Here is an 18,191-nt window from a genome sequence, read left to right on the forward strand (position 1 = left end):
ACTTCTGTGACTGAGCCCTGAGAGGGCAAAGCTACTCCTTCTTTATTACTAACCTTCAGCTCTGTATTCCCAGCAGGAACAGAGACAGAAGGATTGTGTTTAATTTCCGCAGCTGTGTGGATCTCATACAGGTGATTGCTGTAGATGGTGATGGACCCTCTATTTCTTCCTGGGTTTGAAGATATCACAGCCTGGCCAGACACTTATAAAACCAAGTGATGAGAAACTAAGTCAATCTCTCTCCCTTTCCTCTCTCTGTCCCTGTCCTGTGTGTGTGTGTGTGTGTGTGTGTGTGTGTGTGTGTGTATGCATGCATGTGTGTGTGTCTGTTGGTCCCTCTTATAGAATACAGGCACACATCACCATGCTCTGCTCTGCTAACTTTGAGCAGAAAAGCAGCTGTGAAGTCATCACCTGACTTCTCAGGCCTGCTATCTGGCTGTAGAAATCTCAGGCCCTATGGGACATTATGGAATTCAGAGTTCTCGGTGAATGACAGACACAGCAGCAGCGAGAGTTGAGAATAGTGAACATTATTGCATCATGTGCCTGACCCCTTTACCCAACCTGGGATGTAAGATTCATGACTTTCAAATGCATGATTCTAGAAGTGTAGTTTTCTTCAGATGGCAGGTGGACAAGGATTCCCGCTGCCATCTACTGAATATTTATATGGGGGGTAGCTGCTGTCACAACCCCCAGGGCTGAGAACATGGGCGGGGAAGTTATTTTTGGAACTGCTTTGCCCTGGTGTCATCTCCCCGTTTTCTGCCAATGCTGCCCCTGTGGAGCTCCCTACCCGTTCCAGCGTGTCCTTCCTCGAGAGACTGAACCTGGCTATTTTTCCTAGATGTTTCCCTAAGACCATCAGCTGTGGTAACTATGGACAGTCTGACAGCTGGGAATTGTCCAATCCAAGCATTTGCCATTTTGACTCACTCTTGTCTTTCTGTGCAAGGGTTTAGCATCTCCTTAGGCTGTGTGGATAGATAACTCTCTGGAAATGGCTTAGTGCATGCTGTGCAGGCAGGGAGACCTGAGGTCAGGCCCCGGCACCCAAGTAAAGAGCATGTGGGACGGTGCCCCCAACTGCTGCAGAGAGAAGAGGCAACAAGAGGATCTTGGGGCTCGCTGGCTCTGAGCCCAGCTCCAGGTGCAGTGAGAGACCTTGTCTTAAAGGAGAAGACAGAGCTTGGTAAAGTAGAACATCCTCTGGCCTCTGCAGCTATGTTTACAGGTGCACCCCCATGTGTGTGTACACACACCTTGCTCACATCGCACAACGTACACATTATTACATACATGGCTAATCAAAATAACTAGTGCTGATAAGCACAAGTTGGATATCTTCATGAGTAAGTTTGAGAATCATCCCTCTGCTCTTTAGCGATGTGGTGAAATGAGGAATTTAAGGATGGAATCGAAATAAATGATGTACAGATTTACTTGTGAATGCTGTTTCAAGTTTCTATACTAAATTGTTTATTTACTCTTACTGACTCATCCATAGTTCTCTTTTGAAACTCGTTAGATATTTAGTTTAGCTGGGCAGTGGTGGCACATGCCTTTAATCCCAGTACTCGGGGGACAGAGGCAGGCAGATTTCTCTGAGTTCGAGGCCAGCCTGGTCTACAAGAGGCTCCAGGACAGGCTCCAAAGCTAGAGAGAAACCCTGTCTTGAAAAATCAAAAAAAAATTAGTTTAGTTTTTAAAAAAATATTTCTTCATTTTTGTTTGAGGTTATAGTACAGTCACATCAGTCCCCCTTCCCTTTCCTCCTTTTGAACCTTCCCATCTACCCTTGCTCTTCCTCAAATTCATGGCCTCTATAACCTTAGTCTATCATCCAATAAAATGATTACACCACAGGACACACTTGTTTCTATGTGCTTATTCACTCCAACATGGTTATAACACAGAATTGTATACATTTCCTATGAGGATGACTTTTGGAGATACGCGCAAATCATTCAGCTAAAACATCAAATGCTTATTAGTTAACAGCATTGTGAATTTACTTTGTTTCTTGTCCCTACTTACTGAATGCCCAAATCTGTCTTTCAGGCTGTGACTGAGAAGAATTTTGAAACCAAGGATTTTCGAGCCTCTCTAGAAAATGGTGTTCTGCTGTGTGAGTAAGTATTTAAGCCTCGCTCTCTACAGTCACAGGGTTGTGTCCTTGGTCCCAAGTGAGATTTGATCCCAGTAAGCTGACACCTCCCCAGTCTAAGACAGTAGAGAAGGGGTTATCGGTCTTGGTATCTAAAGATAGTGTTGGTAAAATATATATTATTTTTAATTAGTAAATAAGTAAGAGCCTGTCATTGCTTTATGGGCAGATAGTTGAGGAGGAACTTGATCGTATCTGACTATAGCTCACACTCTATATAATTGCCTCATTTTCAAGTTAATATACAGGATCCCTTTCATCAGGAAGATACAATGATCAGTGTGGCAAGTGTCTCTTTAGGGTTAAGTGGAGTCATTACATTGCCTAAATCGATTTGAGTCATTGACTGTTTACTTAGTTAATAGATGCCATTGTGAGCTGCATTCCAGGCTGTGGTTACCAGAAGTTAGCAGGCTGGTGCCCTGACTGATGGTGTGCGGTCCACAGTGTTTGCTTTGTGCAGTGTTTGAGTCTCCAGTTAACCAGACTTGTGACCTTTGTGGGTAAGAGACGGGCCTGTGAGGAAAAGGATAAAATTCTAGAGAAAAGTATGAGTTGCAGAAGTAGGTAAATAAATTATAAGAATGTACTTGAGTTCCCACCCACATATTTTGAAAGCACTTGGTAATTCCAATCTAGCCTCTTATCACGTAGATGTTTCTGGAATCTGTCCACATGTACACCCTGGGAGTGAGCTACTAGAACCTACATGTTTTCTTTCTTTTTGGTGACGGGAGCCCAGTGTGTACCATCATGCTGGTTCACAAGGTGCCCTTAGATACCTTTGATTCACCTTTTGAAGGATGCTATTTGCAATAAAGATGCCAAAAGAAAGGGTTAGACTCCTTTTCCCATTAAGTTCACAGAGGTGACTTAGCTTTTATACACATTTACCAGTGATTTAATGTTTGCACCTTATTTTTCTCATGTGCAAAGCAGAGATCAGGGCACTTAATCTGCCTGATCCATGGAACTGCTGTGCTCAATACCAGTTTAGGTTTGCATAAACTGCGGAACTTGGTGTCCACACGCGTTGTTAGGAGGATGGCCGTGGAAACCAGCTTTGTTGGCAGCTGTCCAAACACCTTTGTTTGAGAATATCATTAATCCATTCCATATAAAGTTCCATCGAGTCTCCTTGACTGGTTACAGATCTACTGTTAAACCAGTTGTGATTCACAGAAATGTCAATTTATATAGTTTTACCTAATGTATACTTGGAACAGCACCCTCAGGGCCATGGATGAAGTTGCAAAGATTTTTCTGTTCCTCCTCACTCAGCTGTGTGCTCACAATCCTTATTGAGTAGTATTTAAACTCACTTAATTAGGCTGCATGGTCTGCCCAGTGAGCGACAGAGGAGAAATTATCTTGATTTGAAAACTGTATCATTTAAGGGTTTTCCCATGTGTTCAGAAGATAGAGAGATTTCTCATGTGTTCAGAAGATGAAGAGAAAATGCCTTTATTGAGAACCATGTGACCCTTAGCGCTGAGTCTGGCTTTGAAAGGGTTTGTAGAAAAGGAGCTATTTATGATACTAAGCTCCACAATCTTGAGGAATTTGATGACATTTTGCAGAAATGTGTCTATGAAAATGTGCTGTTACATTTAGTTTATGAGAGTATGGAGCCTAAGGAGATGCTCTACTTAAAGAGGTCCCTTGTGGTTTACATATTTCTAATGATTAGTGATTGCTCAGAATGTGTGGCTAGAGTAACCATATCTCATGGTGGCACCTCTTCCTGTATTGTTAATTGTTTGAGAGTTTCATGTATTCATCTATATTTGGGTAAAGTCTTCCCCCCATTTCCCTCAAATCCAACTCCTCTTCTCCTGCCCCCACAATTTCATGGTTTTTCGTTTGCTATTTTGGTCTTTTGTTTTGTTTTTGCTTTGTTATTGTTGTTGAATCCAGTTTGTCCATTTGGTGCTGCCAGTATGTGATGTGTATAGGCTTAGTGGGGCATGGATGACCTCTCAGCTGCTGCATCCCTGCAGAAAACTGACTCCCCTTTCTTAGTAACACCAATTGCCAATAGTTCCTCAGTAGGGGTGGGACTTCACAGCCATCTCCCCACTCCCCACTGGGATTGTGTCTGGCTTCATCTTGCACAAGTCTTGTGCAGGCTGTCCCAACAGTTGTGAGTTCATACGAGCAGCTACTCTGTTGCTTTTCCACTTCTGGTTCTTCTGATCTTTTTGCCCCTCCTCTTTGTTGTTCCCAGAACCCTGGGAGGAGGCAGGAAGATACAGATGTCCTTCTAGGGCCAAGACTACGCAGCCTCTCATTCTCTGAGCTTTGACTGGTTTCAGATCTTTGTTCATTGTGACACCCGTTCTGGATTTAACTGCAGCTTATGCACAGTTCTGGTCTGAGTGGTTTGAAATGATTCCTAAAAACTATACCTAGGCTAAGTGATGGGCATATCATTACAAGTAAGACTATCCAGAGTTGACTGAAAACACTCTTTTGACCCAAAAAGAACAAATTAGAGTAGAAATATTTCTGAATTGTTCCAAAGTAATACAAATTAAAATTAATGTAATTTCTTCTCTAATAGTGATAACAAATACTTAACTACATTCATACATGTTTTAGAGTAGGCTGTTAATAAAGTATATATCTATATAAATCTCTATGTCTATAGAAATAAAATTGCCATTTTCAGCAATCTCATTATTTTTTACCGTTAGTGAGATTCTCGCTATCTTATCTCGTAGGTTTCGGCAGCTTCTATCCTCCAGGCTGCTTCTCGTTCTTTAAATTGGCATTCTGAACTATCCACGTCTGGAGTCAGGGGACAGTCTTACAGCTTTCACTCAGCTGATAGCAGAGTGGCATGCCAGACTCCACACTGGAAGCCACCTCTGCACGGGAGTCTCAGTGCACATCCGAGTAGCAAGTACTTCTTGCGCATTTATTTGTCAGGTTGATGGACAACTGGGGTGAGCCTGTTTATGGTAATAATCTTTGCTCTAGCAAGTCTGATTTGGTATCTAGTGAGCCGAAAGCTGGTGTGTGTGTGTGTGTGTGTGTGTGTGTGTGTGTGTATGTGTGTGTGTGTTTGTGTTGTGTACACTTATGTGTATATGTTATGTAAATTCTCTGTACATACATGTGTGTTGTGTACATCTGTGTTTTTCCATGGAGAGGCCTTCAACACTGGGTGCCCGCTATGGTCACTCTCTAGTTTATTTTGTTGCAATGAGAAGTTCACTGCATCTGGAATAGAGCATCTTGCTGAGACTGGTTTGCACAGTGAGATCCATGGCTCCCCTTACCTCTACCTTCCATATGCTGGGATTGTGAGACTCCATGCCTGGCTTTTACATGGGTGCAGACGATCTGATCTCAGGTCCTTGTGCTTGCAGGCAGGCAGATGTTTATCAATGGAGCTGTTACCTGCTCTGTTCTTACACTGTTTATTTGAGATACACATTCTCTTGACTTTATTAGCAGTGAGTTAGAAACTACCCCTTCCCTTTAAAAAATTTTTGCCCTAAATTAATGAAAATACTGACTAGAGTTCTTAGGTTATTTTAGCTCTTTGAGTTTTAGCAATGGTATCCATAATCTGTCTCATTTCTTTAGTGTTCGCTAGTATTCATACAGGCTGTTTGTTACCCTCCATACTTAAAAAAATATAAAATAGTTGTTTCTACATGACTATCCAGAGCCCTGCTTTGCTCTGGCACAATTATTTCTGTGCTCTGAACACATCGTTTGGCTACTGATAGCAGTCAGCAATCTCCTCATCTTGCGGTTGAAGTCTTGGAAGTCTTCCGACAAAAACATTCTTTATTCCTCTGTGAAGGTTTGCTTGGAGATAGTCTCACTGGGTGTGTCACTGGCTAGTCTGTCTGTAGCTCCCCTCTTTGGAGCGATCCCAAGTTTCTGCTCTGTGCCCACTGGTCATGCCTTGCTGAACACATGACTCGCTTCACCGAGAAGCTTCTCACAGGGTCACCGGGTCATTTCCCCATTCCCTCTGTGCTTGTTGCTCGGAAAGAGTGGTGATCTGAGAGGACCTGCTTGGAGTTATAGGTCCTCTGTGATGATCATAGTGCCTAAAACGTCCAGCCTTGAGAGATTCATTCAACAGAATAAGAAAACAGTCATATCAATACTATTCTTCCCAGTGGGAGGGTCAAGTAATTTTTAATAGAGTAGACAACATGGAGGATGATGCCACTCATCATGGATGTTTATAGAACACCATTATGTAGAGCTAAGGATGTGTACATAAAGGGCCAGAAACTGGGGATCCCCTGAGACATCTGTCCTGTGTGCCACAGGAGGGCCACCGGCTTTGGTGGGATGGAAAAGGCAGTTTTCCCGCAGCTGTCTCTGGTCATGAATTTCTGAAGGAGGAGAAATGGCTCACGTATGACTCCACAAGCCTGCACTACCTACTGACGCGGATCCATTGTTTACAGCTTTTAGAAATTTAAAAAGCAAAGAGCATCAGCTTCATAGTCTCCAATATTACCGCCCAGTCCAGCCAGCAATATGTAAATAGTGGGGCAGGGTAAAAGTTCATAAAGATAATTAACTTTTCAACTGCTTTCTCCTTTTGGATGTGTTTTAAGCTTGGCATCTATATGTCTTCTTTTTAAGCATCACCGGTCCATTTTATCAATGATCTGATATCCGTGTGCACTGAAATGTCATTTAGAAAAGAGTATGTCAGGCTGAAGATCTACTTGGCAGGTGTTACAACTTACTTACATTTTCTATAGCAACCGTTCCCTGTAGACTCCTTTCAAGTGGTTGCATTTTTCTCTTTAATATTTTGGCCTCAGATTTGAGGGTAGAAAGCACAGTACTGTTATTTTGAGTGTAAGTCTGGTAGTGTTTTCTTACTCAAACTGGAAATCTCTAAGAATAGAACATGCAACATTTCAGTCACAGGGCTTCTGACACATAAATGATAAGGACTGTATAGTAAAGAAGCAAGCGAGTCATGTATGTGCTAAATGCCCGTGTCTACTCACTTGATATTAAAGTCGGTCAGCAAGAAGCTGTGGAAAGGGGTTTAATATAATGGGCGATCTCAAGTGTCAATTCCATTGACTTAAATTGTAGAAGTGTAGAAATTCTGAGGTGAGTGTGAAGATGAGGTGCGATCTCATGGATGAGATTGCGAGATCTAAAACTCAGTGCCGTGATGATCAGCTTTCTGTAGAGGCTGACGCAGCTCCATTCATTTACGGTTTAGGCTTTTCATTGTTCTGACAAGGTCCCTGAGAAAAACAGCCGAAAGGAAACAGTTGCCTCTCCTGACTCACTGCTTCAGGCCTTCTCATCCCTTGACTTGCTGGCCTGTGGTGAGCGACATTGTCATAGCCCGAAGAGGGAAGAGCTGCTCAGTTCGAGGTGGTGACCAGAGTGCCCCGGAGTACAGGGAGCAGGGACAAGACACATAGGTCAGATCTTCTTGCAATTAGACACATCTTCTACTCTTGGTCATTTCCTGATAACGCCGTCAGATTATGAATCCACAGAAGGATTAATCCATTGATCAGATCGAAGCCCTCAGGAATGTCATTGCTACTCCGCATAATTCATAAGCAGGCCACCAAGGCCAAAGCATGTACCTGGAAGGAAATTATTTCCCATTCAAATCATAACCTACAAAATCTAACCAGACTTTTCCAATATTTGTAACTTTTCAACATGCACACGGAATAATATAAAAACAGGCATGGATAGGAAGAATTCTATTAATAAAACTTATTGAAATTGCCTGTCCTAATATTAGAACACATGACAGAAGTGACAAAGGACAGTACTTTAAAAATGTGACTGGCTTTTAAAAATATTCATGGTAAATGAATAAAATAAAAGTTCTGCAATATATTCTCCTGTTTAGGAATTCATGTTAAAAGAACTGGCAGAAAATGGGGTGGGGTGAACCAGTCCGTTTTTGTGTTTGGGTAAGCAGTTGGCTATGCGTTACTCAAAAGGCTTACTGTACCTTAGAACACACCCTGTAGGAAACTGGTAGAAAAAGTACTGAAACAAAGCATTTGGAATCTTTTGGAGTACTTTAAAATTCTAAGCTTTGCAAGGAAAGAAAAATACAAACAAAAAGTATATCCAAGATTGTCTGCGGCTTTAACTCAGGGATAAACCACACAGCTTAAAAATTTCAGTAGACAGAGGAGCCAGGAATCTAACCAAATTCTTAACAAATGAGAAAATGTTATTGATAAACAATAAAAGATCTCCCTTTGTTCAAAAGAATTAATTAGACTGACATAGGATACTTTGTTGTTGTTGTTATTGTTGAAAGAAGTACCTTGAGATCTTTTTAAACTGCCAAGCCTTGCAGGCACAGCTCAGTGGTGAAGTAGGTCTTAAACTTGAGTGCACAGTGCCCTGGATCCAAGCGCTAGCTCCCCTAGGAGCAAGAAGATGTTTGCATGTGACATTAAGAGCTATACTCTGAAAAGGAACACTACATTCAAATATAAACTGATATAAATCTCAGAAAAGCAATTTTGTACCACCTATCCAGTGGCTATGTGCTTTTTTATGAATATAATGCATCTATGACTTAGATAATATTTCCCAGCAATCCTTCTCTTGGGAGTCTGACTATAGGAAGAGGAAGAGGAACATTTTACAGTCTTCTTGTCATGGAAAATATTAAGAACAAATACCTGAAACTTTGCTAAAAAATTGCTCTTATTTTTTCTTCTCAAATCAGGCCGGTCTTGAACTTGCTATGTAGCTGAGAATGACTTTTAACTTCTGATTCTCTTGCCTTCACTTCTGGGGTGCTGGGATTACAGGCATGCACCCCCATGCCTGGATAATACAGTGCTTAGCACGGAACCCAGGGTGTCTTGCATAGTAGGCAAGCGCGTTATCAGTGAGCCGCCGCCCCACTCTGATTAATATTTTTAATCTCCTAAAAGCTCGAGGCACTGTGGAAGATTACAAAACAGCTGACATGCAGAGGCAGAAAGTGTCTGTGGTGTTGGAAGTGTAGGGGAACCGAGAGGTAGGCACAGGGACACTGGCGAGAAAGCGAACTGATTGGTGTTGCCGAATTCCTTTCCTGGTGTGTATTAGAGATCAACACGAATGCTTTCAGTTTTGGAATTAGAAGAAGGGGAAAGGAGGCTAAACAAACATGGATGCCACCATTTCTGTGGTGCTGAAAATTGGGGAGCACCTAATCACGTGTATAAAGGGAACGATTTCATAGTGTCATATAGGATAGTTCCATTGTCTTACAAATCCCGTGCTCTGCCTCATCGCCTTCTGCCCCATACCTGGAAACCATATATTTTTTTTATAGTTTTACCTTTTCCTAAGTGTTATTTAATGCATTATATGTCTATAATGTAATATCAATACAATATTCCTATAATGTATTATCTAACATAATAATGCATATTATTATTATGTAGGATATAATAATAAAACATGGCTTCTTTCAGTAAATAATATTAATTTAAATTGGCTCCATATCTTTCTGTGACTTGGTAGCCCATTTCATTTCTGGACCAAATGATATCTCAGTTTTATAGGTGAGCTGAGTTTATTTATCCCAGTTTACCTAGTGTGAGAGGACACATGAGGTTTCTAAGTTGTAATTGTGAATAAGACTTCCACAAATATCCATGTGCAAGTGCTTGTGCGGCCATACATTTTTCAACTTATTTGGTGAACACTGAGGTCTATTACTGCTGGCTCATGTGGTAAGGATATGCTTAATTCCATAAGGACCTAGCACACTATTTTCCAAAGTGTCGCAGGGCTTCCCGCTCCTACCAGTGATGAATGCACATTCCTGTTGCTCCATGTCCTTGCCAACATTTGGTGTTGGCGAAGTTATAGATTTTGGCCTTTCATAGAGGTTGTAGGCAGGTGGCGTTAGCGATTTGTTCCAGTTTGCGTTTCCTGATTGACATTGTCGTGTGGAGTTTTTTCTCATAGCATATTTTCTTATCTGTGTATCTTATTTGGTGGGGCAGCTGTTAAAGTCTTTGTTTCCTTTTTAAAGCAGGGTTTTACTTTGTTTTTAAGCTTGATGAGTTTTGAGAATTCTTTATTTTGAGTAACCATCAATCAGGCATGCCTTGTGAATATTATATATGTATATATACACATATATATGTATATATGTATATACATATATATGTATATATATATATATATATATATATATATACTTTGTTTTTTCACTCTCTAGGCAGCATCTTTTGGATAACCAACATTTTTAATTTTAATGAAGTCTAACACATCAATTGCCTCTTATATGGCTTGTGCCTTTGATATCATATCTAATATATCATCACTGGATCCAAGGGTGCCTAGATTTTCTTTTCTGTTGTCTTGTAGGAGTAAAAGGTTTGTGATCCTTGAGTTTTTTTCTGTAATGCCCCTGTCAAAATACTTGCTGTTCATCCTGATTTGATAGAGGAAATTTCCTGCCGATCAGTCCAGTAGTCTGTAGTTCCTGGGATTGCTCAGAGTCAGAAGACTCTGTGGTCAGCCCACCCTACCAGGCTTTGCTTCCTGCCCTTTAAAAATCTTGAAATTAAAGTATGACCTCACTTTTTCCTCTCCCTTTCCTCCTCCACCCACTCCTAGGCATGTTCGCTCTCTCTCAAATTCATGTCCTCTTTTTCTTTAATTGTTGCTATTTGTATTCTTAACTATTCCTAAATAGATAAATATAACCTACCAGAGGGACAGGAAGTCCGCTGTGAGATCGCCTCTCCTAGAAATGTCAGGAAAGCTACACCCATGAAATCACAACAACATGCCTGCCTAAACAAGATGTAAACAAGGATGACACTAATAGACAGACTAACATATGAAGGGAAATCTCGGGGCCTCAAGCATTGACAAGGGACGGCAGGCAATTAAGGAATGCCGAGAGCATGAGGAATAATTTTCCCAGGGAGGAGCCCCCCTACCCCCATTGGTTATCTAGTACAAAATGGTGACCCCTGAAAACATAAATACACAAGTCACATTGTATAAATGTTTCCTGCCCTCTAGCATGTTTTCAAGCGTACTGAGGAGCCTCAGTAAAGAGCCATTGTAGGAAAATGACAACAGTCACACTGGTGTGGACTCCCTGTCCTACCACACGCGTGTCCGTCTCAGCGCCTGCTGCCGAGTTTTTATTTATGTTAGAGTTGAGTTTATTGGGTTTTATCACTCAAGCCTGAAAACACCAAGACAGTAATGGATTTTTATACCGAAGGCTTTTACTCTTAAATTTTAAAAGACTGATACTGGCTATCTTACCCATGAAAATGTGTTCGCCGTCTATTTAATGAACTCTCTATTTTAAAATATGAATGTAGACAGAAACCGTTCACCTATAAGCTTGACATCTGATGATAACCAGTCTGGATGACTGGATCTGACAGTTCATTCTCTGGATCAACACTGACAATTAGGAGAAAATGATAAAATTTCATTCCCCTGGAACAGAAAATATAGACACGTGGTATTGGTTAAAAAAATATGACATTTTATTGACAGCAAAACAATTTTTTTTTTCTAAATTTACTGCCTTAAAGAAGTTAGAGATTTTGGAAATTTTACACAACCAAAAAAAAAAAATCAAGGTGGATTTTCAGGGCTTTGCTCCAAGAGGTTGTACTTCTCTCCTTGTCCTGTGGCTGGGTCTTGCCCAGGGCTTTCTTTTGTAAGCCTGCAGCGTCCAACAAGCAGAGCTCCTACCTAGAATAAAAGTAAACAAACAAATGAATACCTTGTAGTTAATAATCAATGAAAAAGATATTCGTAGCTTCGATTTGTTCAGAAGGTGTAGCATTTCTCCTGTGTCTTATTCACAAACTGCGGAATGGAGACATTGCTCAGTGGATGGATTGCTCATCTTGTATGCACGAGCTTCTGAGTTCAGTCTTTGCACTGCAGAATCCAGGTGGGCTGCCGAGTCAGGGGATCGGAAGTGCAAGGTCACCCCTGGGTGCACATAAGCAAGCTTGAGGCCAGTTTTGTGGAACGCTGTCTCACGATAAACCTAACAATTAAAAAATTAAACTTAATTATAAAAATTGGATAGCGTGAAGGTACACATTTACAAAATGCCTTGGCAGGTAACAGAAATGTGCCTGAGCAGATGACTAATAAGATCACCCCTAGGACACCAAGCTCTTTGAGTGCGTCCGCATAGTCTCCTGTGTATGCCTTCCCATTGATTTTTGAAAACCTTCGGAGACAGGAGGAAAATTTTGAATGTTTTGCTGTCGAGTTCTCTGACAAAGGGGAGAAGTGAAGTTTGCCGTTTAGAGCTATTTTTTTTTTAATTTTGCAGGTTATGCCACAGTAGAATGTCAGACTCAGGCTCTCCTTAGAAATGTTCACTTCTGAGCCATGTTGAGCTTTCTAGATGACTTTCTGAGGGTCGCACCTGAGTTGCGAAGTCAGACTATCTCCGCTAATAGGAAAAGGCCTATGGACGGAGCCAATGTTCTAAGCACAGGTCCACTCAGCCCTTTTGTAGAGGATAGACACATTGTTGCTGGAAAGGGAAGAAGAAGAGAGAGTAGACACCTTGAGCAGAACATCGTCCATTTGGACTACAATAACAACTACCAGTGAACGGGGAGCTTGTATGTAGCAGGATGTTAGTTCTCACCGTTCTGAGCCTAGGAAGTTCACGATGAAGATGGGTGCAGGTACTTGTTCATGTTCATAGGACCCATCTTCTTAGTGTAATCTTCTCACCATGACTTCCCAGAGGGGAAGGGCAAGGCCTGTTGACTGAGGGCACTAATCCCATTCAGGAGGTGCAGAGTCATGAGACTGTCACCTCCCAAAGGGCCCTGCCCTTGAATACCATAACTTGGGAGGTCAACATTTGAACATGCTAGTTAGGAGGCTCACAAGCATTCAGAAGAAGCTGAGGAAAAAGGTTATTGAGGCCACTGTGAGAGTACCCTGGGTTATTTTGTGTTCTAGTTTTAATCTTACCAAGAGAACAACCCTCTGCTGGGCTAAGCAAGCAATAACCATGTTTGTTCCCTATGCAAGGGAAGGCTTGAGAGGGATAAAGAGATAATTCTACTCCGGGCTGGAGAGATGGAACACAGGGTCGCAGGCCAAGAACAGAGGGCATGGGAGCATCTGGAAGTTTATCCCGTAATCTGACTCTTGCTTCAGAGCCAGTGACCTGAAGTCAGTGTCCCTTTAGAAAGTCTACAAGTGAAATTCAAGAACACTTAGCTATGCAAAGCATTTCTATTTGTAAAAGCGAGTGTTTCCATACAGGGTACTTAAATTTCCTTTAACTCGAGACCCTGCCTGAGGTCCATGAAGTGTCGAACCACTTTTAGATCTCACATAGCATTTTCTTCTCGTTGTAAGAAAAATTCTAAAAGTGCTTCCTTAAGAATCATGAATTCATAACTCACCAAGTGATTTGCATGCTCAGTGTTTGTCAGAGCTGTGCGTGCATTTCCTCCGTAGCCTGGTGCTTAGAATGATGGGCGTTATGACGGATGAAGACAAACTTTATTTCCCTCTAGTGACTCAGATCTTTCGAAGGCTGAGTGTGCTCTCTCCAGAGAGCTGTTTTTTTCCTTGTGGTTGTTTCCTTGTTTGCACATGTGTAAGAAGGTTGAGGTGTGAAAAGGAAGGCTAATTCATTGTGTAGATGTTGCTTCTAAGTAATGTCTGTGGCCATATTTGCCAAGGTGGGAGGAGTCGGTTCACCCCCCCAGAAGGTATCTGTCTGTGTTGCTTCCTTACTCAGCCCCTTACCTCGCTGACAGCAATCTGTTTTATTATTCATTCCAGAAACAGCCTAGAAAATGCTCTTGAAATTATGATACTATATTACAAAAGTGATAAGTCATGTCACTGGGTAAACAGAGCGACCTTGTCAGAGTCACAGTGACTCAGTGGGTGGGCCAGGAGTTTATGACCCTACCCTCTGTAAGGACAACTGGGCTCAGGTGTCCTGAGGTGTTATACGTTACTCCTGCTCACTTTAGCTTCTAAGTTATAGCACTGAAAGACTGTTACTCTGTTCTGTTACTCTGAAGAATATTACTCTAAAAATACCACTGCCAAGATAGTGGTGAATACCTATAAATGATTTCTTGATAGGCTAGGTCAGAATTATGTTGTTATTAAGTAAAGCCTCACCTATTAGTTCTTCTATGCATTGCTGGGGAGCCAGCTGTAATAGCTACGCAGAAATGCCACAACTATAGAAGCATTCAGTCAGGAGGGAAAAACTAGAGGGATTAATTTACAACTGCCATTTGTTAGTAATCTGCCTAATCATTTTTTCCATCCCCTCTTGGCGATTGAGGAAAAACAATGTGGAGAGAGAAGGGAAAAGGCTTTTTAAACGACTTGCGACGTACAATTCAGGAAATGAGCACTCATGGACACACAGTTGAGGGGATAACATAAAGCTGGGGGGCTGGGACTGGAGTACAGCTTGGTGGTAACATACTGGCTTAGCCCACATGAGGCCCCAAATTCCATTCTCAGCCATGCATCCTCAAAGCCAAGGAGATGGCTGTTATTATCTGTGGTTAAGTTGTCCAAAGACCTTTGTGTGAATAAACTGCAAAAACAGAAAAGCAACTTTTGTTTGCCAGGCTAAATCTTCCTAAGCCAATGTTTTGTAATTTTGAATGTTGCCGAACAACATTCTGAAGGCTATTAGATGGAGATGCTTTTGTCTCCGTTTCCTATTCCGAGCATACACAAATGTATATAGAGATCTCTGGAATGAGGAAGGAGTGACATTCCACAGGACACCCTCCCACACCCACAACCAGTGCCCGTTGTAGAGGAGAGACCAGTGAGTTAGATGATTTATTTCCTCCTCTTGTTTTGCTTTCCTGTCGGACCTCCTTACAGAATAAAGAATTGCTTATTTGGGTGATGAATTGTTAAACAACAACAACAACAACAAAATAAATCCACTATTTCACGACACTGCTTTGCGGCAGTGATTAATGATTAATTACCCACACTCACATTAATGGGAATACACTGTGATATTAAGTTACTATGTGGTCGGACTCTACCAGCGAAGAGAATGAATGAATCCATGCCAACTGCGATTTAGCGGCAGAAGAGCCCTTTAGTGCGGGGGGGTCAAAGATGAGTTGCTTTCCTTGGGCTTTGGTGTGTAGAGGCGCAGATATCTTTGCCATATGTGTCATATTAACCGGAAGGCACTCAGTATCAGATCCCAGGGTAATTTGGAGGAGTTCTGGTACATTTAATTTTCACCCAGTCATTCTGCTCTGGTAATCAGTCATGGGCGTGAACGTGTTACCAGTAAGAAATAGTCAATTACTTGGATGAGTTCCTCTATACCCTTTACACGTGAAACAATGTGGGTAGAAACAAGGAACCAGATGAGAAAACAAAAAACATCCCATTGAGAATTATTATAGGGAAAAGTGTTCTTAGGGCCAAGTGAAGGGAATTCTGATGGTGCTCTTACTGCGTGATGAACCAGAACCAGATTGAGCCTTTCTTTATGCACGTGAAACTATTTTTAAAGACACGGGCGTTGGATATAGAGGTTTGATTCCGGGACCCTTCCACCTTTTTGTTCAGAGTTCTTCGTTTTCAGTTTAAAAGCTGAATTTAGTTGTTTGTCTTTTGTCTTCTGATGGGCCGCTGGCTCAGAACAGCCACATAGTTCTGGGATCGGAATTATCTACTCAAAATTTTTGTGACGATTTCAATGAACACTGAAATCACCTTGGCGCTTTTGTAACTGCATATGTTATTTGTTTATTTACTTTCAGTTTGGTTAATAAGCTCAGACCCGGCATCATTAAGAAGATCAATAGACTGTCTACACCAATAGCAGGTTTGGTAAGTAATAAATTACCTTCAAAACTAGGTTTCTTCAGCTTCATTTTATTTTTAACCAACAAATAATGATTGCGCATATCTTCGTGTGCCATGTTATGTCCCTCTGATACTGTCACACAATATAATGTGTTATATATTTCAAAATGCTTAGAAGGGAGGACTTTGAATGTTCTCACTTTAAAACTATTTTTGTCTTTGAAATACAAGAAAGTGGTCACAGTAGGTCCCTTCATCTGTAATGACTGTCATTTTACAAGAGTGACAGCCTCCTTTTGTCTTTCAGTACTTCCTTTCTGTCCAGAGGCTTTTGTTTTAATTTTTGCTTGGATTATGATCCTTCAAAGTCTGGCTATCTTTTCTGGCCTTCTTTCTTCCACAGGTTGCATGCGAGCTGCTCCCGTTCTCCCTACAGCTCTACCGTGCATGCGCTGTTCTCTCGGTCACAGCAGCTCCCCAGAGTGTCAGGTTTTCCCTGGTTGATGTGTTTCTGCAGCTGCAGGCCCATGTATTATGCTCACTTAGGTCATAAGAATATCTGCAGAGCAATCAAGTCCCGTCAGCCCTCTTATGGTGCTTCATGTTTCCTGTTGATGGACGTGTCCCTGCCTTCTTCTGCGTCAGGGTTACATTGTTTCTAAAGAAGCACCAGCGATTCCCAGATGCCCCCCACCTTCATTATGACCCTCATTGTAACGGTGCTGGAAATAGAAGCAAGGGCCGTAAGTCTTCTAACCAAATACTGTATCACAGGTTTATTCACAGCCCTCCTGTCTTCAAATGGAAGATTTTTTTTAAGGATTAGGAAATACTACACATTCTCACCACGAGGTTGTTTAGATTTTTAATATACTGTGGACACCAATAATAACATGAATCAATGCCTTTGGAAAAATGTATAATGAAACAAAATTGATGAAGAACTTTCCAGAAGATTTAATAAGCCTTACCAATCAATACTGGTGGGATGGAGAGATGGTCCAGCAGTTAAGGGCACAAGGTAAGGGTTAAAGGTTCTCAGTTCAGCTCCCAGTGCCCATGTCAGGTGGCTCACAATCACCTGTAGCTCCAGCTCCAAGGGATCTGACACCTTCATCTGAACCCAATGGGCGCTTGTACTCTTGTACATATACCCCTGCCACATAATTAAATTACAAATCATAAAAATTAATCTTTAAATAAAATTACTATACTGGTGACAGAAGTCAGTTAAAAAGATCTCAGAAAGCCCTGCATAATTAACAATTGGAATCTAAACCAAACTGATTATCTATGGATTATTCAGTGCTCTTCTAAGAATCTATTTGCAAGGCTTCATTCTGGCTTTCCGTGAGTTTACGGCTGTGACCAATGACCAGGGGAGCCACAGACAGTCATGCCCCAGCTCCTGGGTTTGCAGAAGCATCAGAATCTCATCAGAACCTGACAGGACTGAGTTTGGCCAAGGATTTATTATTGGAAAATAACTGTCTGGGAGAAAGAATGAAGTGTTGAGGTTTCTTTTAAATTTAGAAGGCATATAAAGTTCTTAGCGCCACTGGTTCCAGTACTGACTCCTTCTAATCAAACTGTGTGTATTCTAGACCTGTCATGAATAGGTAGCTGACCTGTAATTTGTACTGGTCTTAAATTCGGGTAAGTAAAATGCCTATTACACACACACACACGACACACATGAAATACATGACACACACACACACGACATACATGATACACACACACACACACACACACGACACAAATTATTTCCCATTATTCAAAAAATAACCTTAAAGGAATGTGTCCCTGAAGTCTTTCCAGGAGGAAACATTCAGTCTTATAAAATAAATAAGCTTTATATGAAAATGACTTATTAAACACCCTGTGCAAAAATAAATGTTTGAATTGTATTGAGTTACACTATCTTTTCCAGTGGCCCGAGTTATTCTTAGATAGTTTAATTTTTTGATTTTTGAACATTCATTTCTTGGATCAGTTACCTGCATTTTAAATGGAATTAGTCTTTGATCTCAAATATGCCGCTGAGAATCTGGAATGCTTGAATTGTGCAGTTTGTTGCTGTTGGCTACTGTTGGCTTTATTCAACTTTACGATTATATGATTAGATGCAAGCACAAATGTATTTTATTTTTAAGCCCCAAACCCTCTCCAAGCATTTCTATTTCAAGCA

At 41.3% G+C, this 18,191-nt stretch overlaps 1 protein-coding gene across 18 annotated transcripts in view; it reads left to right on the plus strand.

Moving 5' to 3' along the window:
- Lmo7 (LIM domain 7) overlaps window positions 1-18,191 on the plus strand; it is a 203,707-nt gene that overhangs the window by 57,227 nt on the left and 128,289 nt on the right. For all 18 annotated transcript variants that reach the window (XM_085698238.2, XM_085698240.2, XM_085698243.2 and 15 more), the window contains exons 2-3: window positions 2,065-2,135; window positions 15,955-16,024. In XM_085698238.2, coding sequence (XP_085554364.2) covers window positions 2,065-2,135; window positions 15,955-16,024 — 141 coding nt within the window. The remainder of the gene's footprint in view (window positions 1-2,064; window positions 2,136-15,954; window positions 16,025-18,191) is intronic.

Source organism: Myodes glareolus, chromosome 12 (assembly GCF_982192425.1).
Source record: "Myodes glareolus chromosome 12, mMyoGla1.1, whole genome shotgun sequence".
NCBI lineage: Eukaryota > Metazoa > Chordata > Mammalia > Rodentia > Cricetidae > Myodes > Myodes glareolus.